The sequence below is a fragment of the Mercenaria mercenaria genome, chromosome 2 (assembly GCF_021730395.1).
Source record: "Mercenaria mercenaria strain notata chromosome 2, MADL_Memer_1, whole genome shotgun sequence".
In the NCBI taxonomy this organism is placed as follows: domain Eukaryota; kingdom Metazoa; phylum Mollusca; class Bivalvia; order Venerida; family Veneridae; genus Mercenaria; species Mercenaria mercenaria.
In genome coordinates, this window is record NC_069362.1 from 85,834,747 (window position 1) to 85,853,029 (window position 18,283).

General features: G+C 36.0%; 1 protein-coding gene across 5 annotated transcripts in view; it reads left to right on the forward strand.

The window, feature by feature from the left end:
* Window positions 1-18,283, forward strand: part of LOC123562334 (multidrug resistance-associated protein 1-like) — a 96,171-nt gene that overhangs the window by 17,481 nt on the left and 60,407 nt on the right. For all 5 annotated transcript variants that reach the window (XM_053537121.1, XM_053537124.1, XM_053537120.1 and 2 more), the window contains exons 2-6: window positions 634-813; window positions 6,373-6,498; window positions 6,839-6,976; window positions 9,536-9,661; window positions 13,360-13,421. In XM_053537121.1, coding sequence (XP_053393096.1) covers window positions 634-813; window positions 6,373-6,498; window positions 6,839-6,976; window positions 9,536-9,661; window positions 13,360-13,421 — 632 coding nt within the window. The remainder of the gene's footprint in view (window positions 1-633; window positions 814-6,372; window positions 6,499-6,838; window positions 6,977-9,535; window positions 9,662-13,359; window positions 13,422-18,283) is intronic.

Sequence of the window (18,283 nt, forward strand, 5' to 3'; positions counted from 1 at the left end):
TATGCTAGAATATACAGCATTTTTAGCTCAGCTTTATGAAGTATTTGGAGAGCTATCCTACTTGACCTGGATTCCAGTTTGACATCCATTCCGCATCCACACCTTGGTTAAAGTTGTAATGTACTTTCTCTTTATTTCTGTAATATCTTTACAGATTTGCTTCAAACTTTAAATAGCTATTTCTCGTTTTCACCCATATCACACAGCAGAAGAACTTATTCTCGCATCAATATTTCATGAATTATCACCCCTTTTCACATAGATTTTCATGTCAAAGTTTTGGTACACTTTCACTCTTTCTCAGTTACATGTATTTATACTAAACAGATTTGATTCTTAGTTTAAGGTAGTTGTTCCACATCATCACCCACATGACATTACTTAAGGCCCCTAACTCTAGCACCATTTTTTCATGAGTTATGTCCCTATTTTTAATTAGAATAAAGGGACATGATTCAAACTTAAAATTATTCCTCCACTTCATTATCTTTGTCGTATGACACAAGGTTGTAGAAGATAAACGCCTACCAGTTACCTGGTATAATGGTGGGAGGGGCACCCTAGTTGTTTCTCTGCTGTTTAGCTGATCATAGTTACTACTTTAAATGTCAAAACAAACGTATTTTATTTCAGAGTGAAAACCAGTACTGGAATACAACAGACCCAGACTTCTCTGAGTGTTTCCAGAAGACTGTGTTGCTATGGATACCATGTGGTTTCCTGCTTCTGTTGGCCCCGGCTCGTATCCTCATCTTACATCACAGTGATCACAAACACATCATTCCGTGGTCATGGCGCAGTCGCTCAAAACTGGTAAGAATAGCTTTGGACACTATTTCATTATCCAGACAAAAACCAAAATTACCTATCAGTATTGATGTTTATGTTTGAGATTTATTTAGAATAGTTGCACAAGTGTGAATAGAATGATATTTAAATTAAAACTTAAAATTCTCATTGAAATTTGTTTATGTAGTGTTTCTGGTTTGTGTTTCTGGTTAATTAATCAGAATTACATCTTGGATAAGATAGAGTACAATTAGCATGATTCCTTAGACTAATTTACTTACTTTTAAAAGTGTTGATTAAATCAAGATTAATTTTGTCTCCCACCTCTGATAAATGTAGGAAGTTGCCAGCAGTGTAATATTGCAAGTTTTTGATCTGTATGTGTACTAACATTTCTTTTCATCTTAAACATGAAAATATGCTTTAAATATTTTAGCTCACCTGAGCAGATTGTGCTCAAGGTAAGCTATTGAGATCACCTGTTGTCATCATCCTTAAACAAGTTTGGCTGTTAATACTCTACAGGTTACAATTTCAGCCCAATGTTAATGAAATTTGGTCAGAATATTAACCTTAATAAAATCTGCAGGGCTTTTCATCAGGAAATTGGGAAGGGCCTTGGCCTTTCATATTGGGAAATATATGTGCGGTAATTTGGGAAAACTAATAAACTGGAAGTAAACACCAAAGATTGATAAAATTTATCTCCCCAGAAACACAGACTAAAATCCAGGCTATGGAACATAACGGATTAGACTGGTAATGCATCACACCTGGTTCTGTGCACTGTTGGGCTATAGTGTGACAAAAATTGATACCAGACATTGAGACAAACGCTTCCTCTGGAAATACTAAAATGTAAAAAAAATTTTAACCATCTGTTGGCATGATTTGGGGAAATCTTACCTTGCATTTTGGGAAATATCTCTGCCACAGTTTGGAAAAAATAGTATATTTTTGGACTGGGAAGTGGCCTTATATAGGCCTCTGTTATATAAGGATGAAAAGCCCTTTAATCTCGATCAAGTATGTTACTGGGTCATCTGGGGTCAGAAACTAGGTCACTAGGCCAATTAATAGGAAAACCTTGTCAACACTTTATATAGGCCACATTTTCTACCTTATCTTTCTGAAAATTTGTCAGAATGTCTCTATGAAATCTAGGACAACTTAGAAACTAGATTACCTGTGATCAAACTAGGTCAATAGATCAAATCATAGAAAAACCTTGTTAATTCTCTCTAGAGATGTCATATTTATGTCTGCCCCCCACCTCCCCGACATATTGTTTTTGCCCTGTTCATTTGTCTGTCCGTCCGTCCCTCACACTTCATTTCCAATCAGTAACTTCAGAACCAGTTGACCTAGAACCTTCAGACCTTATAGAAAGGCAGGGCTTATGGAGTAGACGACCCCTATTGTTTTTGGAGTCACTCCATCAAAGGTCAAGGTCACAGGGCCCTGAACATGGAAAACTATTTCCGATCAACAACTTGAGAACCACTTGACCCAGAATGAAGAAACTTTATAAGATGCTTGGTCATGTAAAGTAGATGACCCCTATTGATTTTGGGGTCACTCTGTTAAAGGTCAAGGTCACAGGGGCCTGAACATGGAAAACCATTTCCGATCAATAACTTGAGAACCACTTGACCCAGAATGTTGAAACTTCATAGGATGATTGGACATGCAGAGTAGATGACCCCTATTGATTTTGGGGTCACTCTATGAAAGGTCAAGGTCACAGGGGCCTGAACATGGAAAACCACTTCCAGTTAGTAACTTGAGAACCACCTGACCCGGAATATTGAAACTTCATAGGATGGTTGGTCATGCAAAGTAGATGACCCTATCAATTTTGGGGTCACTCTAACAGTCAATGTCACAGGGGCTTGAACATTGAAAACCATTTCTGACCAATAACTTGACCACTTGACCCAAAATGTTGAACTTCATAGGATGAGATGACCCTTATTGATTTTGGGGTCACTCTATTAAAGGTCAAGATCACAGGGGACTGAAAATGGAAAACCATTTCCGGTCAGTAACTTGAGAACCACTTGACCCAGAATGTTGAAACTTAATAAGATGATTGGACATGCTGAGTAGATGACCCCTATTGATTTTAGGGTCACTATTAAAGGTCAAGCTTGCAGCAGACAGAAAATGGAATTCCATTTCTGGTCAATAACTTGAGAAACATTTGACCTAGAACCTTCAAATTTCATAGGGTGATAGGACTTACAGAGTAGATGACCCCTATTGTTTTTGGGATCGCTCCATCAAAGGTCAAGGTCACAGGGGACTGAACATAGAAAACACTTTCCGATCAATAACTTGAGAACCACTTGACCCAGAATGTTGAAACTTTATAGGATGATTGGACATGCAGAGTAATGACCTCTACTGATTTTGGGGTCACTTGATCAAAGGTCAAGGTCACTGGGGCCTGAACATGGAAAAGTGTTTCCAGTTCATAACTTAAGAACCACTAGGCCCAGAATGTTGAAACCTAGTGGTATGATTGGACATGCCAAGTGATGATCCCTAGTTGCCAACCATCAGTGTCTCTTTGACTTTCGCTCCTGTCCCCTATTGACATCTTGCCTAAAAGACTATGCGTTGGGGGAGACATGCGCTTTTATACAAAAGCATCTTCTAGTTTCTGTTAATTTTTTTCTAAACTTTCTCAGAATGTTTGTCTGTATGAAATCTATGTCATGTTTAAAACTGTATTACCGGAAGTCAAAAACTAGGTCACAAGGTAAATTCATAGAAAAACGTTAACACTCTAGAGGCAACATTTTTGTTTAATTTTTTTTAACTTTAGCAGAATTTTTGTCCCTATGAAATATAGATTTAGTACAAAAATGAATTACATAAGATCATAAACTAGGTCACTAGGTAAAATCATGGAAAAAGTTAACACTCTAGAGGCCACATTTTCTACTTGATCATCATAAATCTTTTTCAGAATGTTTGTCTCTATAAAGTCTAGATCAGACTCAGAATTTGGTTACTGGAGGTCTTTAACTACGTCAAATCATAGAAAAAACATTTCTCACACTCTAGAGTTTAATATTTGATCTTCATAAAATTCTGTCAGAATGTTTGTCTCTCTGAAATCTAAGTCAGATTCTAAACTGGGTTATCTGAGATCCTAACTAGGTCACTAGGTTGAATCATAGAAAAACTTTTGTAACATTCTAGAAGCCGCAATTTCTACTTGATTTTCATAAAACTTTGTAAGAATGCTTGTCTCCTTGAACTCTAGGTCAAGTTTAAAACTGGGTAATCAAGGTCAAAAGTAGGTCAGTAGGTCAAATCATGGAAAGGCAGTGTTAACAGGCTAAAGGCCACATTGTTTACCTGATCTTCATGAGACTTGGTCAGAATGTTTTAAAATGTAGGATAAATTTGTAACTGGGTAACTTGGGAAACAAGATATGTCATAAAGTTAATTCATAAAAAAATGCTTTGTTCACATTATAATGGCTGTATTTTCAACTTGATCATTATAGATCTTTGTCAGAATGTATGCCTATATGAAATCTTAGGTCCAGTTAAGAATTTTGGAACTTGAGGTCAAAAACTATGTCGTCAGACCAAATCATTGAAAAACTTGGTTAATGATCTACTTGATTTACATAAAACCTGGCTAAAATGTTTGTCTCTATGAAATCTAGGCCAAATTAGATAGTAGGTTATCTGTCAGGCAAGCGATATAGGGCCCCCAGGGCCCACTTGTTTAGTTCATGCTTTATTTTGAACAAAGTTTAATAGTGTTTATACACTGCCACAACTGAATTCTTGATAAATATTTGTAACTGTAAAAGTATGTTCAGAATGTAAAATAATTTACTTTGTCAAATGTAAACTACATATCCATGAACTTCATTTTGTATACTCTGTAATACCTCCGATATTACTTAACATTTTAAAAGCTCTTAAGATTGTAATTTAAGAATGCCTCTGATTTTGATTTAACATTTTCCATTGTGAATATCAGATGTATCAGACCAGTCTTCAAGTTGTTTGTGACTCCATTTTTTTTTTGCTCCCCAAAGGGTGAGCATATAGTTGCCGCTTTGTCCGTCCTTCCATCCGTCCATTTTGTTCGGAGTATAACTTGAAAAGTATTAATGGCATTTGATTGAAACTTCACATAATCATATAGGCCATTGAGAAAAAATGCAATGTCAAAGAATCATAACTCTACCTTACCTAGTTTTTGAATTTTCTCCCTTTATTATACAAAATAAGGCTTGTCTGGAGAATTACTAGAAAAGTATTAATGGCATTTCATTGAAACTTCACAAAATGATAGAGTCCATTGACAGGAAGTGCAGTGTCAAAGAACCATAACTCTGCTTTACCTGTTTTTGAATTATCTCCCTTTATTATACAAAATAAGGCTTGTTCGGAGCATTACCTGAAAAGTATTAAAGGCATTTCATTGAAACCTGACAGAATGATAGATGTTATTGATGGGAAGTGCAGTGTCAAAGAACCATAACTCTACCTTACCTAGTTTTTGAATTATCTCCCTTGATTCAATTTTCCTTCTTTTTATTACCTCCATTTATTTTTGGTTTCTAATATGTTATTCCCCATATTAGGACAAGCACATGGATCAGGGAGCATCATTCGGTTTTACAGATTCCTTGTGTTTATTGGTTCCATGCAAAACTTAACAGAATATCTTACAAAGCAAGAATGAAAAAAAAAATCAGAAATATTTTATTTTCTAGACAGTAACAGGCTTTTGATAAAATCTCAAGGCCTATTTCAAGCTATCAAGTTTCGAGTTTTATTTTCACATCAAGTCACATAATATGCATGAAATGACAACACTATACCACATAATGAAAACAATTGAAACATAATACTCATTGAACTAAACAACAATGCAGCAAATTAGACAATTAAGACATAAGTGCTATTTATAACATAAGATGTTAATCACATGTTCAATTACAACTATAAGATTGACAAATTTTATAGAGAATGAAGTTATTTAAATCAAGACAAAATGGTGTAACAAAATACAGCTACAGTTTTGTCCTAATTTTGCGATTCATAAGGTTGTCTTTGAATTTTATTTCTTTTGTCACATTAAAATAGCATTTGCAATATTTATCATATCTGCATTATTAATTTGAGCCGTGCCATGGGAAAACCAACATATTGGGTGTGCGACAAACATGGATCCAGACCAGCCTGCGCATCTGCGCAGTCTGGTCAGGATCCATGCTGTTCGCTAACAGTTTCTCCAATTCCAATAGGCTTTAAAAGCGAACAGCATGGAGCCTGACCAGACTGCGCGGATGCGCAGGCTGGTCTGGATCCATGTTGGTCGCACACCCACTATGTTGGTTTTCCCATGGCACGGCTCATTTTATGTTTAAGTAGTTGAGTTATTAAAACAAGAAAGCAACAAATGTATCGTAAGATAAAGTTACAGTTATTTTATTTCAGAGAAAACTGATGTGTGTCATTATTATTTTATTGTGCAATAAAGAACTTACTGTCTACTCATTTTAATGTTTTTCAGCAAAGATATGTTTTATGTTTGACTTGCAGGGGTTGGCCTTTGTGATTGCATTACTGGGAGCATTAGACGTAGGTTGTGGTATCTACGAACATTTTAATGGCACAACGGTCCCGGCAGTTGACTTTGTCTCACCGCTTGTTGTTGTTCTTACTATGGTAAGTTCTCATATTGTACTGTGAATTGTTTCAGCAACAGTTACTTTAAACTAGAAATTATATGTCTTATTTGCCATATTATAATGTCAGAAGAATCAAAAGAGAGATTTTAGCAATTGGATTGGAATTGGATTCAGAAATACATTCTCACTTTTTATGCACAACCTGATTTGTGATCATACTGATGAAATACAACTAAGGCAGTTAGAATCTGGAATAACACTTGTTTCACTTGGACAGTTATGTCACATTTATACGGAGACCAGCTGAAAGTCCTGAATGTCAGTCTCAGAAATTCTCTGCCATTGATATAGAACTATACAGGTAATTTTATTTCCAGGTTGTGTATGTACTTGTGGTCCACTTTGAAAGGAAAAATAGTGTTAGGTCATCTGGATTTCTTTTCAATTTCTGGTTTCTGTTAGTCCTGGTTTCCATAATAACCTTCAGGTCTAAGATTAGAGTAGCTTCATTGAAGGTAAGTGTTACAGATCAGTTCTAACTTTGTAAAAAGGGTAACAACACAATTTTTGTCTATAATTTACAGAATATTCTTTTACAGCATAAATTTGTTAAAGTAGTGTATCACTGTCTTGGAGATTACTGGTGGAAATTTGAATGATCCCAAAGATAATGATTGTCAACAGCGGGTTTATTTTATTATTACTCTCTGTCAAATTGAAAATCATCATACATGTGCATTTATTTATAAGACTAACACCTTTGTCAAACAAAAGTCGGTTTAACATGTTAAAGAATTTTTGGATGTCCACTAAATAAACTACTTGGACACTGTTATTTAGGAGTATAGCCCCTCAGTTGTTTAACTTTGTTTAGTTTATCTTGGAACCCCTAGGGGGCAAAATTTGCTACCTGTATGTATGCAGGTGTTTGAAAATATCAAAGTTTAGTAGTCGAACATCTGTCATCATAATGTATCAAGTAGGCTTAATCAGATTTCACAAACATGCTTGCAAAGTCAAACACTTACAAGTCAAATGATGTTTATCTCAAACCATAATGAGAAATAGTGCGTTTCAAAGATATTTAGGTCAGTAGGAGAAATTTTAGGACATGTTTCAGTTCTTGACCTGTAAATAATTGTTACATAATTTAATTTGTTGAAATTTATTTCATTGTATTATTTCTGATGAATAAAGCTTTTCACACAATGTTTGCATAAAAGGAAAGATATATGCATTATAAAAATGGTGTTTTTTCATGTTGTATACAGAGTTCTGCTGAGGCTGCGTTTTTGCGCCATTGGCGCGAAAAAAATATGAATGGCGCAGCAAATTTCGCGTCGGTGGGCCTTTGGTGCGCCAGAAAATCTGAAACTCGAACCCGATAACAATCGCTAGTTTGCCGGTCTTGCCGGTAGATAAACATACCTCCAGGGGAGATCACTGTGACGGATTTGAAAAAATAATGTGTCGTGATAATTGCACCATGTCTGTATCAAAATGGCGGCCGCACCGAAAGGAAAAGCGATTTTGCACAAATTTTTCAGTCCTCCTGCCCCTAAGAAAATGAACCAGACTTTAGTTACTGTTACACTGGGGAAAGATACAAATAGAAATGATACATTGAACAAAAGCGACGATTCAACTACATATGTCGCTGAACATTAAACAACAACCCCAGAATCACAGATTGATCCGACACCCACCCAGTCAATAATTTGAGTAGAGCGAAAAAGTAAGAGTAAAACATCTGACAAACAGAACTTTCAGAAGAAGTTATTGGTTGAGTATACATGGTTAAGTTATAAGGAAAAGAGAATAAATGGCATGAACTTTGTGTATAATTTTACATTTAAAAATAAAATACACTTCTTAAATGCATAAGAAATGTAAAGTCTTTTTAAGGTAAAATTGGTTCTTTTTGAATGGCCCCAAAAGTTTCAGAATGGCCCCATGTTTTCAGGGTAGATGGGCCATGGGCCCATCATGCTGAAATCCTCGGCAGAACTCTGTGTATAGATTAATATTTATGCATCATTTTTCAGTGCCAGTTTTAAGCTCAATTGTGAAGTGCTCATGGTGAGCTTTTAGGATGGTTGGATGTCTGTTGTCTATATACCTATCTGTCTGTTCGTCATCCAAAGTGTTTGTAAAGAAATCTCCAAAACCACCAAACCAGTCAACTTCACAGGAATGTCCCTGAGGGGGACCTGTCAGTTTTATTCAGATCTAGGTCAATCAGTGCAGAATTCACTTATCAGAAATCTCTTGCCAAATTTTGAAATTATTTCGGAGAAATGTTCCTTGAATGACCCGCTGCCAAATTCTTCAAGATGATTTGCTTTCCCTGTATGGCTTTACAGAAAAGTTTGACTTCTTAAAACTCTGGCTACATTGTAAAATAAATTCACAGCAATTTTTCTTTAAATTAGTGATCCCCTGCCAAATTCCTTTTAATCATTATGTTTCATTCCAATTTCAAAATATTTTAACGGCAGTTTTCCTACAAAATTGCTGCAGGCCATGTTGATTTGCTAAAATTCATGACTGACAAGGGATAGGGCTAGTTTTGATTATATCTGTAAAAATCTATGAAACTGCTGGCCTGATTTCAAAATTCCTTGAGTGATCCTCTTCCTCTATTTTGTGGGAACTTTAAACTTGTCATAAAACAACTTACTTCAAAATAATTTCACTGATACTTTTTTTGTGTGACCCTTTACCAACACTGTTCAAACAAGCTGTGAAACTCAGATGAGCTATTTAGGGCCATCATGGCCTTGTTTTCTGAACTTTTCCATTCAGGTTAATGAAAATACACTTTAGATCAAAAGTTACCTTGATTAATATTTTTAAAAAAAAATGGCATTTTAGGAAGAAAAATACTGTATTCTTTGTTTTTGATAGAGTTTCTAATAATGTCTTGCACATTATCTGTTTTTAGGGTTTTTCATTTTCAATTCAATATCATATTATTATAGATCTATGTCATATTAATTATTAGTTCTTTTCTTCATTCTCGTCATTTGTATTTCTGTTTTCTGAACTTGGTAAGTTATTTTTGTTTTTACCAGGGTGAAGTTGAGGACATGTTCCGGTTTGTGACCTTCTATGTCTTCTTCACAGTTATTTTGATACAGCTGGTCATCTCAACTCTAGTGGACAAACAGCCAGTGGGTGCAGTACCAGTAGAAGATGAGGTACATATTTGACATTATGCCATCCTTAAAAAGTATTTATTTCCTGTATTCTGTATATTCATCAAAATTTCACAGCATTTCTTTTTTTTTTCTTCATTCATGGAGTGAATTAAAATCTCCATTCAGCTATTGTTATTCCTGTTCTGTTAGGTCGTTGACAGCAAAACAATTTTTCTTTTTTTCATTTTTGTATCAGAATGAGAGCTTGTCGCAAAACTATTGACATTCAGGTTTTTTAAGTATCAGTGATTTGCTCCAAACCTGAGGAAATAATGCTATAAAGTGTTACTGTAAAAATTCCAAGTAGCAGTACAGCAAAAGTCTTGTTCTGTCTTTATGTCCCCTAAATGTTTTTAGGAGGGTGGGGTCCAGTTACGTTTACCCCTATTGTTTTTGGGATCACTCCATCAAAGGTCAAGGTCACAGGGGCCTGACCATGGAAAACCATTTCCGATTAATAACTTGAGAACCACTTGACCCAGAATGTTGAAACTTCATAGGATGACTGGACATGCAGAGTAGATGACCCCTATTGATTTTGGGGTCACTCTGTTAAAGGTCAAGGTCACAGGGACCAGAACATGGAAAACCATTATCGGTCAGTAAATTAAGAACCACTTGATCCAGAATGTTGCAACTTCATAGGATTATTGGACATGCAGAGTAGATGACCCCTATCGATTTTTGGGTCACTCTATTAAAGGTTAAGGTCGCAGTGGACAGAACATGGAAATCCATTTCCGGTCAATAACTTGAGAACCATTTGACCTAGAACCTTCAAACTTCATAGATTGATAGAACTTAAAGTGTAGATGACCTTTATCATTTTTTTGGGTCACTTGAGCTAAGGTCAAGGTCACAGGGGCCTGAACATAGAAAACTCTTTCCCATCAATAACTTTAGAACCACTTGACCCAGAATGTTGAACTTAATAGGATGATTGGACGTGCAGAGTAGATGTCCCTTACTGATTTTGGAGTCACTCGATCAGAGGTCATGGACACGGGCCTGAACATGGAAAATTGTTTCCAATTCATAACTTGAGAACTACTAGGCCTAGAATGTTGAAACTTAGTGGGATGATTGGACATGCCAAGTAGATGATCCCTATTGCAGCCGACCATCAATGTCTTTTTGACTTTTGTTCCTGTCCCCTATTGACATCTTGTCTATATGACTGTGCATTGGGGGAGACATGCGCTTTTCTACAAAAGCATCTTCTAGTTTGTACCTGAGGTTTTATTTAGGATTTGCACCCACCACCTGTCCCCACCCCCACCCCTGTTCTCTGGTGAAGTATCTACACCAACTCCGCTCCACCACCTCTCAGAAAAAATAATGAAATAAAAATGTAAAAAATTTAATTAGAAATACTCCTTAATGGTTTATTTGTGTTCATAGATGTTTTGTTATTAGCTCACCTGTCACATAGTGACAAGGTTAGCTTTTGTGATCACCCTTCGTCCGTCGTCAGTCCGTGCGTGCCTGCATCAACAATTTCTTGTATTCATACCCACCCCTTTCTGACAGTTCCACAAGAAAGTCTTGCATTTTCATCAAGTGATATAAAAGTGTACAGTGACAGGGAATGGGGCACACCCATGCAATTCTTAATGTTTTTGAGACCTTCAAAATATGGTTTGTTCTTTCTATCTGAAAATTTCAAACAAATAAAAGTGCCAGTTGAGTTCATACCAAAATTTGATTTACAAGATTACAAGTTAATTAAATAGATTTTACTAAATGTCTGTGATAAGTCGTTTAAATATTATACACATACTTTATGCATTAATACAAAGCCATTCAGTCTATTTATTATTCAAGAAATTAACTTGACAGAATTATGCTTTCATTGTTATGAACTTTGAAGTTAGTTTAAAAGTCACATAAATATCTCAGAATATTTTCTAAAGACAATTTGTGTGTGCTTTTATTACCAGTGTTTGATGTGTAATTTAGATGTGACATACATACTTTTAATGTTAATGAAATTTACTGTATAAATGTCATTTTTTTATGATTAAATTTTTTCAGTTGTTGCTACAAATAAAGATAACATTGTCAGCAGATCAAAATAGATGCATGAATATGAGATAGAAGTTGATAGATGTTTAGGGGAAAATGCTGTATATTGCAGAAGTGTTTTATGTTGTTGTACAGTTAATACAGCCATCACAATTTTGAATGTAGAAAATTAATGTGGTTACTCTAGTACATTGAATTATCTGGGGTTTCTATGGTATGCTGAAACACTTCAATAACACAGTGCTTACATGACTAAGTAAGAATAACTTCTGTGGTTTTTATTCAGATTTTGCAGGAAAGTAGCAGAATTTTTAACACATGCTTGACTTTTAATTTCATTGTAAAAATGACCCTTTGCATAACTGTATGCTTCAGAAGACACCAATGTCACAAACTGTCAGAACATTTGTTAAAATAAGGCATTCTACAGTTCTACTTGACAGTGTGTTCAAATAAGCATATTTGTAATAAATGACTTTTGGTGTTTTCCTTAAAATCTGTTGAAAGTTTTCTGGGGGGAGAAAATGCATTATTACTAATTCTACGTTTTGTTTAATTAATGCAATATTGATGCATAAAGAAGGTTCCTTGAATAGAAAGTTTTTATGAGCAAAATGTTATAATAAGTGAGCTGTAGCTTAGGAATTGTTTCAGTGTTGGGGTTGAGCCACTATCTGCTGAACCTGATTTCTTTTCTCCTTATTCAATGGTTTTAACCAGAAACACATTCTTTACATTCTTTGCTATCATTGAAAAAATAACTGTTACCATCTTATTAAAACAGTCCTTTAAAGCATGCAGTGAGTCTTTTTTTCCCCTGAAAATATTATATGATATTTTTAGCAGCTGCATGATGTTAGCATCCTCACCCTTCTGCTTTTAGCTTCTGTGTTGATATTGGTCAGCATGTTTGAATATAATGGTATAATTATACCCACATCAAACTTCATAGGAATCACTTTGCCTGGTTTGTTCTCATCTTGTTCTGCCTGTCTCTGGAACCCACACATTATGTCATTTAATATAAAGTTGCACTGTGTTTTAATGATCAAAAGATAAATTCACATACCATGTGCCATAACTCGTGACTTTTTTGGGGACCAAATTATTCCCCATCCTCACTTGAATTTTTTTTCCAAAATGACATTTCTTGCAATATTCAAAAGATGACTATTATTTATCACCATTATAACATTTTCAAAAAGGGCTAAAAGCATATCTAGTGTAAACTCTAGTTTATTCTGCAGAGATTTATCCATTCCTTCTTATAATTCACTTACGTAGACTCAAATGCTAGCATTCCATCAAAATTTATTTATTTCAGAAAATTGACTGGTGCCTCATGGTTAGAGGTAACATTTTGTTCTTGGCAAGATATTCAAGATTTCATAACCTTTATATACAAATTACCTATACTTGGATGTTGTATTGAATGTACTAGTACACTTTTATCCAGAATTTGTGTTGTATGATGTACTGAGCACCTTTCCTTGCTTGTAGGTCTAATGTACACGTTAAATATACATATATCAGTGGCATTTTTGTGTTTCTTTAGCCCATGGCCAGAACTTCAGTCTGTGTATTAAATAGAGACAGAGTTTTTCAGTGTTGTTGAGGTATAGGCTATATCTGAATGTTTTATGATATATAATTCATATGTTTATGTATTTCAGAACCCCTGTCCAGAGCCCCATGTCTCGTTTCTGTCCCAGATTACATTCTGGTGGTTCTCCAGGTAAGTCACTCATTGAATACTACATACTTATCAGAGTCTATATCATGTTGCCATTTCAAGGGAATGATGAAAAGATAACTGGTCAAGCTCATATTTGTTTACATCTTGAAAAAGAGTTTGTAAAAGCATGATTCATCTCATGTTTGCATGAGTCTGTATTGTCTCCAAAAACTTAATTTTAGATTTGTATACTGTGAAATCATTTGACTTCATTGCCTTGAATTTCATATGGATTTTAATTTTTGAAGTGTATATTAATGGAAATTATACATGGTACATCAGGATTTAATTTTGTGGATTGAGGCAACTATTAAATCCATCCAGATTAGTTCACACTAGCAGAAACTATTTTATTTGACCACCCATTATCAGTCCATACTTTTCTCAAATTGATATCTCCTTTACTTACCCAGTTTAACCAAACTTCACAGAAATGTTCGTTGGAAGATCTTCTTTAAAGTGGTTCAAATGGTTCTGCTCTGCTGCACATACAGATTGTTATAGAAAATACTCAAAACAATGTCTCTTCCTAAACTATCTGTCTGATTTGGAAATGATTTAACAGGAATGAACCTTCAATATTCGTATGATTATTATTCATAAAAAAACAAGGCCATGATGGATCTAGTTTTTATACGCCTGAAGGGACGTATTATGTTATACCCCAGGTGTCCGTCTGTCTGTTCATCCGTCCGTTAGCAATTTCGTGTCCGCTCTGTAACTCTTGACCCAATGAAGGATTTCAAAGAAACTTGATACAAATGTTCACCACACTGAGATGACGTGCAGAGCGCATGTTTTGGATGTCTCGCTTCAAGGTCAAGGTCACACTTGGGGGTCAAAGGTCATATCAGTTTGTTTCATGTCCGCTATGTAACTCTGGAACTGCTTGAAGGATTTCAAATAAACTTGACATAAATGTTCACAACACTTAGACGACATGCAGAGTGCATGTTTCGGATGACTTGCTTCAAAGTCAGGGTCACACTTAGGGCTCAGAAGTCATATATGACTGCTTTGTGTATATTGCTCTGCATTGCAGTGCTTTTGTTTTTATTTGGCAGATCCCTTTTTTGTTCACTTACAGTAAAAAAAATTTTGAATTAGTTCCCTTTTATGTTACTATAAATAGCTTATTTTGAAACTTTTTTATTATTGGCCGTGGGGAAAAACTGAGACAACTTTTCTGTGGTACAGCATGAATGGTACCTCCAATTTTTAGGTGTATTTTGACATACCTGTACCTGGTAAGGGTATTTTTGTGGACTTAGAATTTTTTTTTGGAATTTCTTCCCTTTATTGTTCCTGTCCTTTGGGCTTCAACAGTTAAGTTCTTTAAATTTTGCTCCCATCCTCTGATGTGACTCTTAGAGCGAATTTTGCCCAGCTTGGCGGAGCTCTTGTTTCCATTCTAACAGACTCTGCAGGACAGTTTTTAAAGTAAATTTGGCAATGTTTTTTAGCTCACCTGTCACATAGTGACAAGGTGAGCTTTTGTGATCACCCTTCGTCCGGCATCCGTCGTCCGTCGTCAGTCCGTGCGTCAACAATTTCTTGTCTGCACGATAGTGGTTTCATTTATGATTTTGTTTTAACCAAACTTACACACAACTTGTATCACCATAAGATCACGGTTCCTTTCTTGAACTGGCCAGATCCCATGATGGGTTCTAGAGTTATGGCCCCTGAAAGGGCCAAAATTAGCTATTTTGACCTTGTCTGCACAATAGCAGCTTTATTGTACCCCCCGACAACAAAGTTGTAAGGGGGGGTATACTGGTTTGAGGTTGTCTGTCTGTCTGTCTGTCTGTCTGTCCGTCTGTCCGTAGACGCAATCTTGTGCGCACTATCTCTCCTTATCCCCTTGACAGAATTTAATGAAACTTCACACAAGTGATCAGTACCAACAGTAGTTGTGCATGGGGCATGTTAGGTTCTTTTAGAAAAAAAATTTGCAGAGTTATGGGACTTTGTTTTTTTGTTACTATACTATATATACATAGACACAATCTTGTGCGCACCATCTCTCCTCATCCCCTTGACATAATTTAATGAAACTTCACACAAGTGATCAGTAAAAACAGTAGTTGTGCATGGGGCATGTTAGGTTCTTTCCGAAAAAAAATTTGCAGAGTTATGGGACTTAGTTTTTTTGTTACTATACTATATACATAGACATAATCTTGTGCGCACCATCTCTCCTCATCCCCTTGACACAATTTAATGAAACTTCACACAAGTGATCAGTAACAACAGTAGTTGTGCATGGGGCATGTTAGGTTCTTTCAGCGACAAAAATTGCAGAGTTATGGGACTTTGTTTCTTGTTAACATACTATGTACATACAGTCTGCATATGCAGTCTTGTGCGTGCCTAATCAACCAAACCCTTACACACAATTTAATGAAACTTCACAGAAGTGATCAGTACCAACCCTAGTTGTGCATGGTGCATGTTACATTCTTTTAGATAGATATTCTGCATAGTTATGGGACTTTGTTTTTTGTTACTATACTGTATACATACAGTCTATATACATACAGTCCACATAATTATGCAATCTTGTGTGCGTCAAATTAGAATGTACTGTGTCAGTGCATGCGGGGGGTACATTCATCACCTTTAGTGATAGCTCTAGTTTATGATTTGATTTTTACCAAACTGGCACACAACTTGTATCACCATAAGATCTTGGTTCCTTTCTTGAACTGGCCAGATTCCATTATGGGTTCCAGAGTTATGGCCCCTGAAAGGGCCAAAATTAGCTATTTTGACCTTGTCTGCACAATAGCAGCTTCATTTATGATTTGAATTTAACCAAACTTGCACACAACTTGTATCACCATAAGATCTTGGTTCCTTTCTTGAACCGGCCAGATTCCATTATGGGTTCCAGAGTTATGGGCCCTGAAAGGGCCAGAATTAGCTATTTTGACATTGTCTGCACAATAGCAGCTTCATTTATGATTTGAATTTAATCAAACTTGCACAAAATTTGTGTCACCATAAGATCTCGGTTCTTTTCTTGAACCGGCCAGATCCCATAATGGGTTCCAGAGTTATGGCCCCTGAAAGGGCCAAAATTAGCTATTTTGACCTTGTCTGCACAATAGCAGCTTCATTTATGATTTGATTTTAACCAAACTTGCACACAACTTGTATCACCACAAGATCTTGCTTCCTTTCTTGAACCGGCCAGATTCCATCATGGGTTCCAGAGTTATGGCCCCTTAAAGGTCCAAAATTGGCTATTTTGGCTTTTGCAGCCATATAGAGACTTCATTTATGGTTTTATCTTATACAAACTTCCAAAATATCTTCACAAACAATAAATCTTGGATTCCATGACAAATCAGATCCAATCGTAGGTTCCAAAGTTATTTTATATCTGATTACCTCCCCTGATTATAATCAAAATGGATTTATATCAGTAAGTACTTATAGGACTTATTTGAAATTTCATTATTGTTATGAGTTGGACTGAGACAATCAGGGTAGATAACTATGGACTGATTGTATGTCAAATTACCTCCCTTTATTTCAAATTAAAATGGGTATATCTCTGTAACTAATGAAGATACTGATCTGAAATTTCATTTATGTCAGCAGATTTATTTGGCAGATCCTTCTTTTGTTCACTTACAATTTTTTTTTTATTACTTCCCTTTTACGTTACTATAAATAGCTTATTTTAGTAACTTTTTATTATTGGCCGTAGGGAGAAACCGAGACCACTTTTCTGTGGTACAACATGGATGCTACCTCCAATTTTTAGGTGTATTTTGACATATCTATACCTTGAAAGAACTTTTGTTTTCTTTTTTGTTAAATTTCTTCCTTTTGTTGTTCCTGTCCTTTGGACTGAGATATCTTTTCTGAGGACCTTCTTGTCCTCAAGTGCAATGATAACAGGTGAGCGATATAGGGCCATCATGGCCCTCTTGTTGTTATATCTTTTGAGCTGTGAAACTGTGATGAGCAATAAAAGGTTATTCTAGCTGTCTTGTAAAATGGATAATGGTACAGTGAATAATTTATAGCCTCATGGGTGTTGGGACTGTGCCTCATAAAACACTAAAGTTGTTTTCATAGGAAGCAGACTGGAGATTGGTTCAAATTAGCTTCTGTACAGCCTACTTATACTCTTTAAGGTTTCTTTCTTAACCATTACCCTGCTAAATTTCTATAATGAACTAATTTGTCTTTCAATTTGGACAGTTCCATTAACTGTTTAAAAGTGGTGCATACCAAAAGATACTGACTGAATGGCCGACAGTGTAGATCATGATCAGACTGCATGGATGTGCAGGCTGATCATGATCTACACTGGTCTCAAAGGCAGAATCAATTGTGTCCAGCATGATAAGGGTTAATTATGTCTCCCCACAACTGGGGGAGACATACTGTTTTTGCCCTGCCCATCTGTACGTCACACTTCCATTTCCGATCAGCAACTAGAGAACCATTTGACCTAGAACCTTCAAACTTCATAGGATGGTAGGGCTGCTGGAGTAGACGACCCCTATTGTTTTTTGGGACACTCCATCAAAGGTCAAGGTCACAGGGGCCTGAACATTGAAAACCAATTCTGATCAATAACTCGAGAACCACTTGACCCAGAATGTTAAAACTTCATATGATGATTGGCCATGCAGAGTAGATGACCCTTATTGAGTTTGGGGTCACTCTGTTAAAGTTCAAGGTCACAGGGGCCTGAACATGGAAAACTATTTCCGACCAATAACTTGAGAACCACTTGACCCAGAATGTTGAAACTTCATAGCATGATTGATCATGCAGAGTAGATGGCCCCTATTGATTTTGGGGTCACTCTATTAAAGGTCAAGGTCACAGGGGCCTGA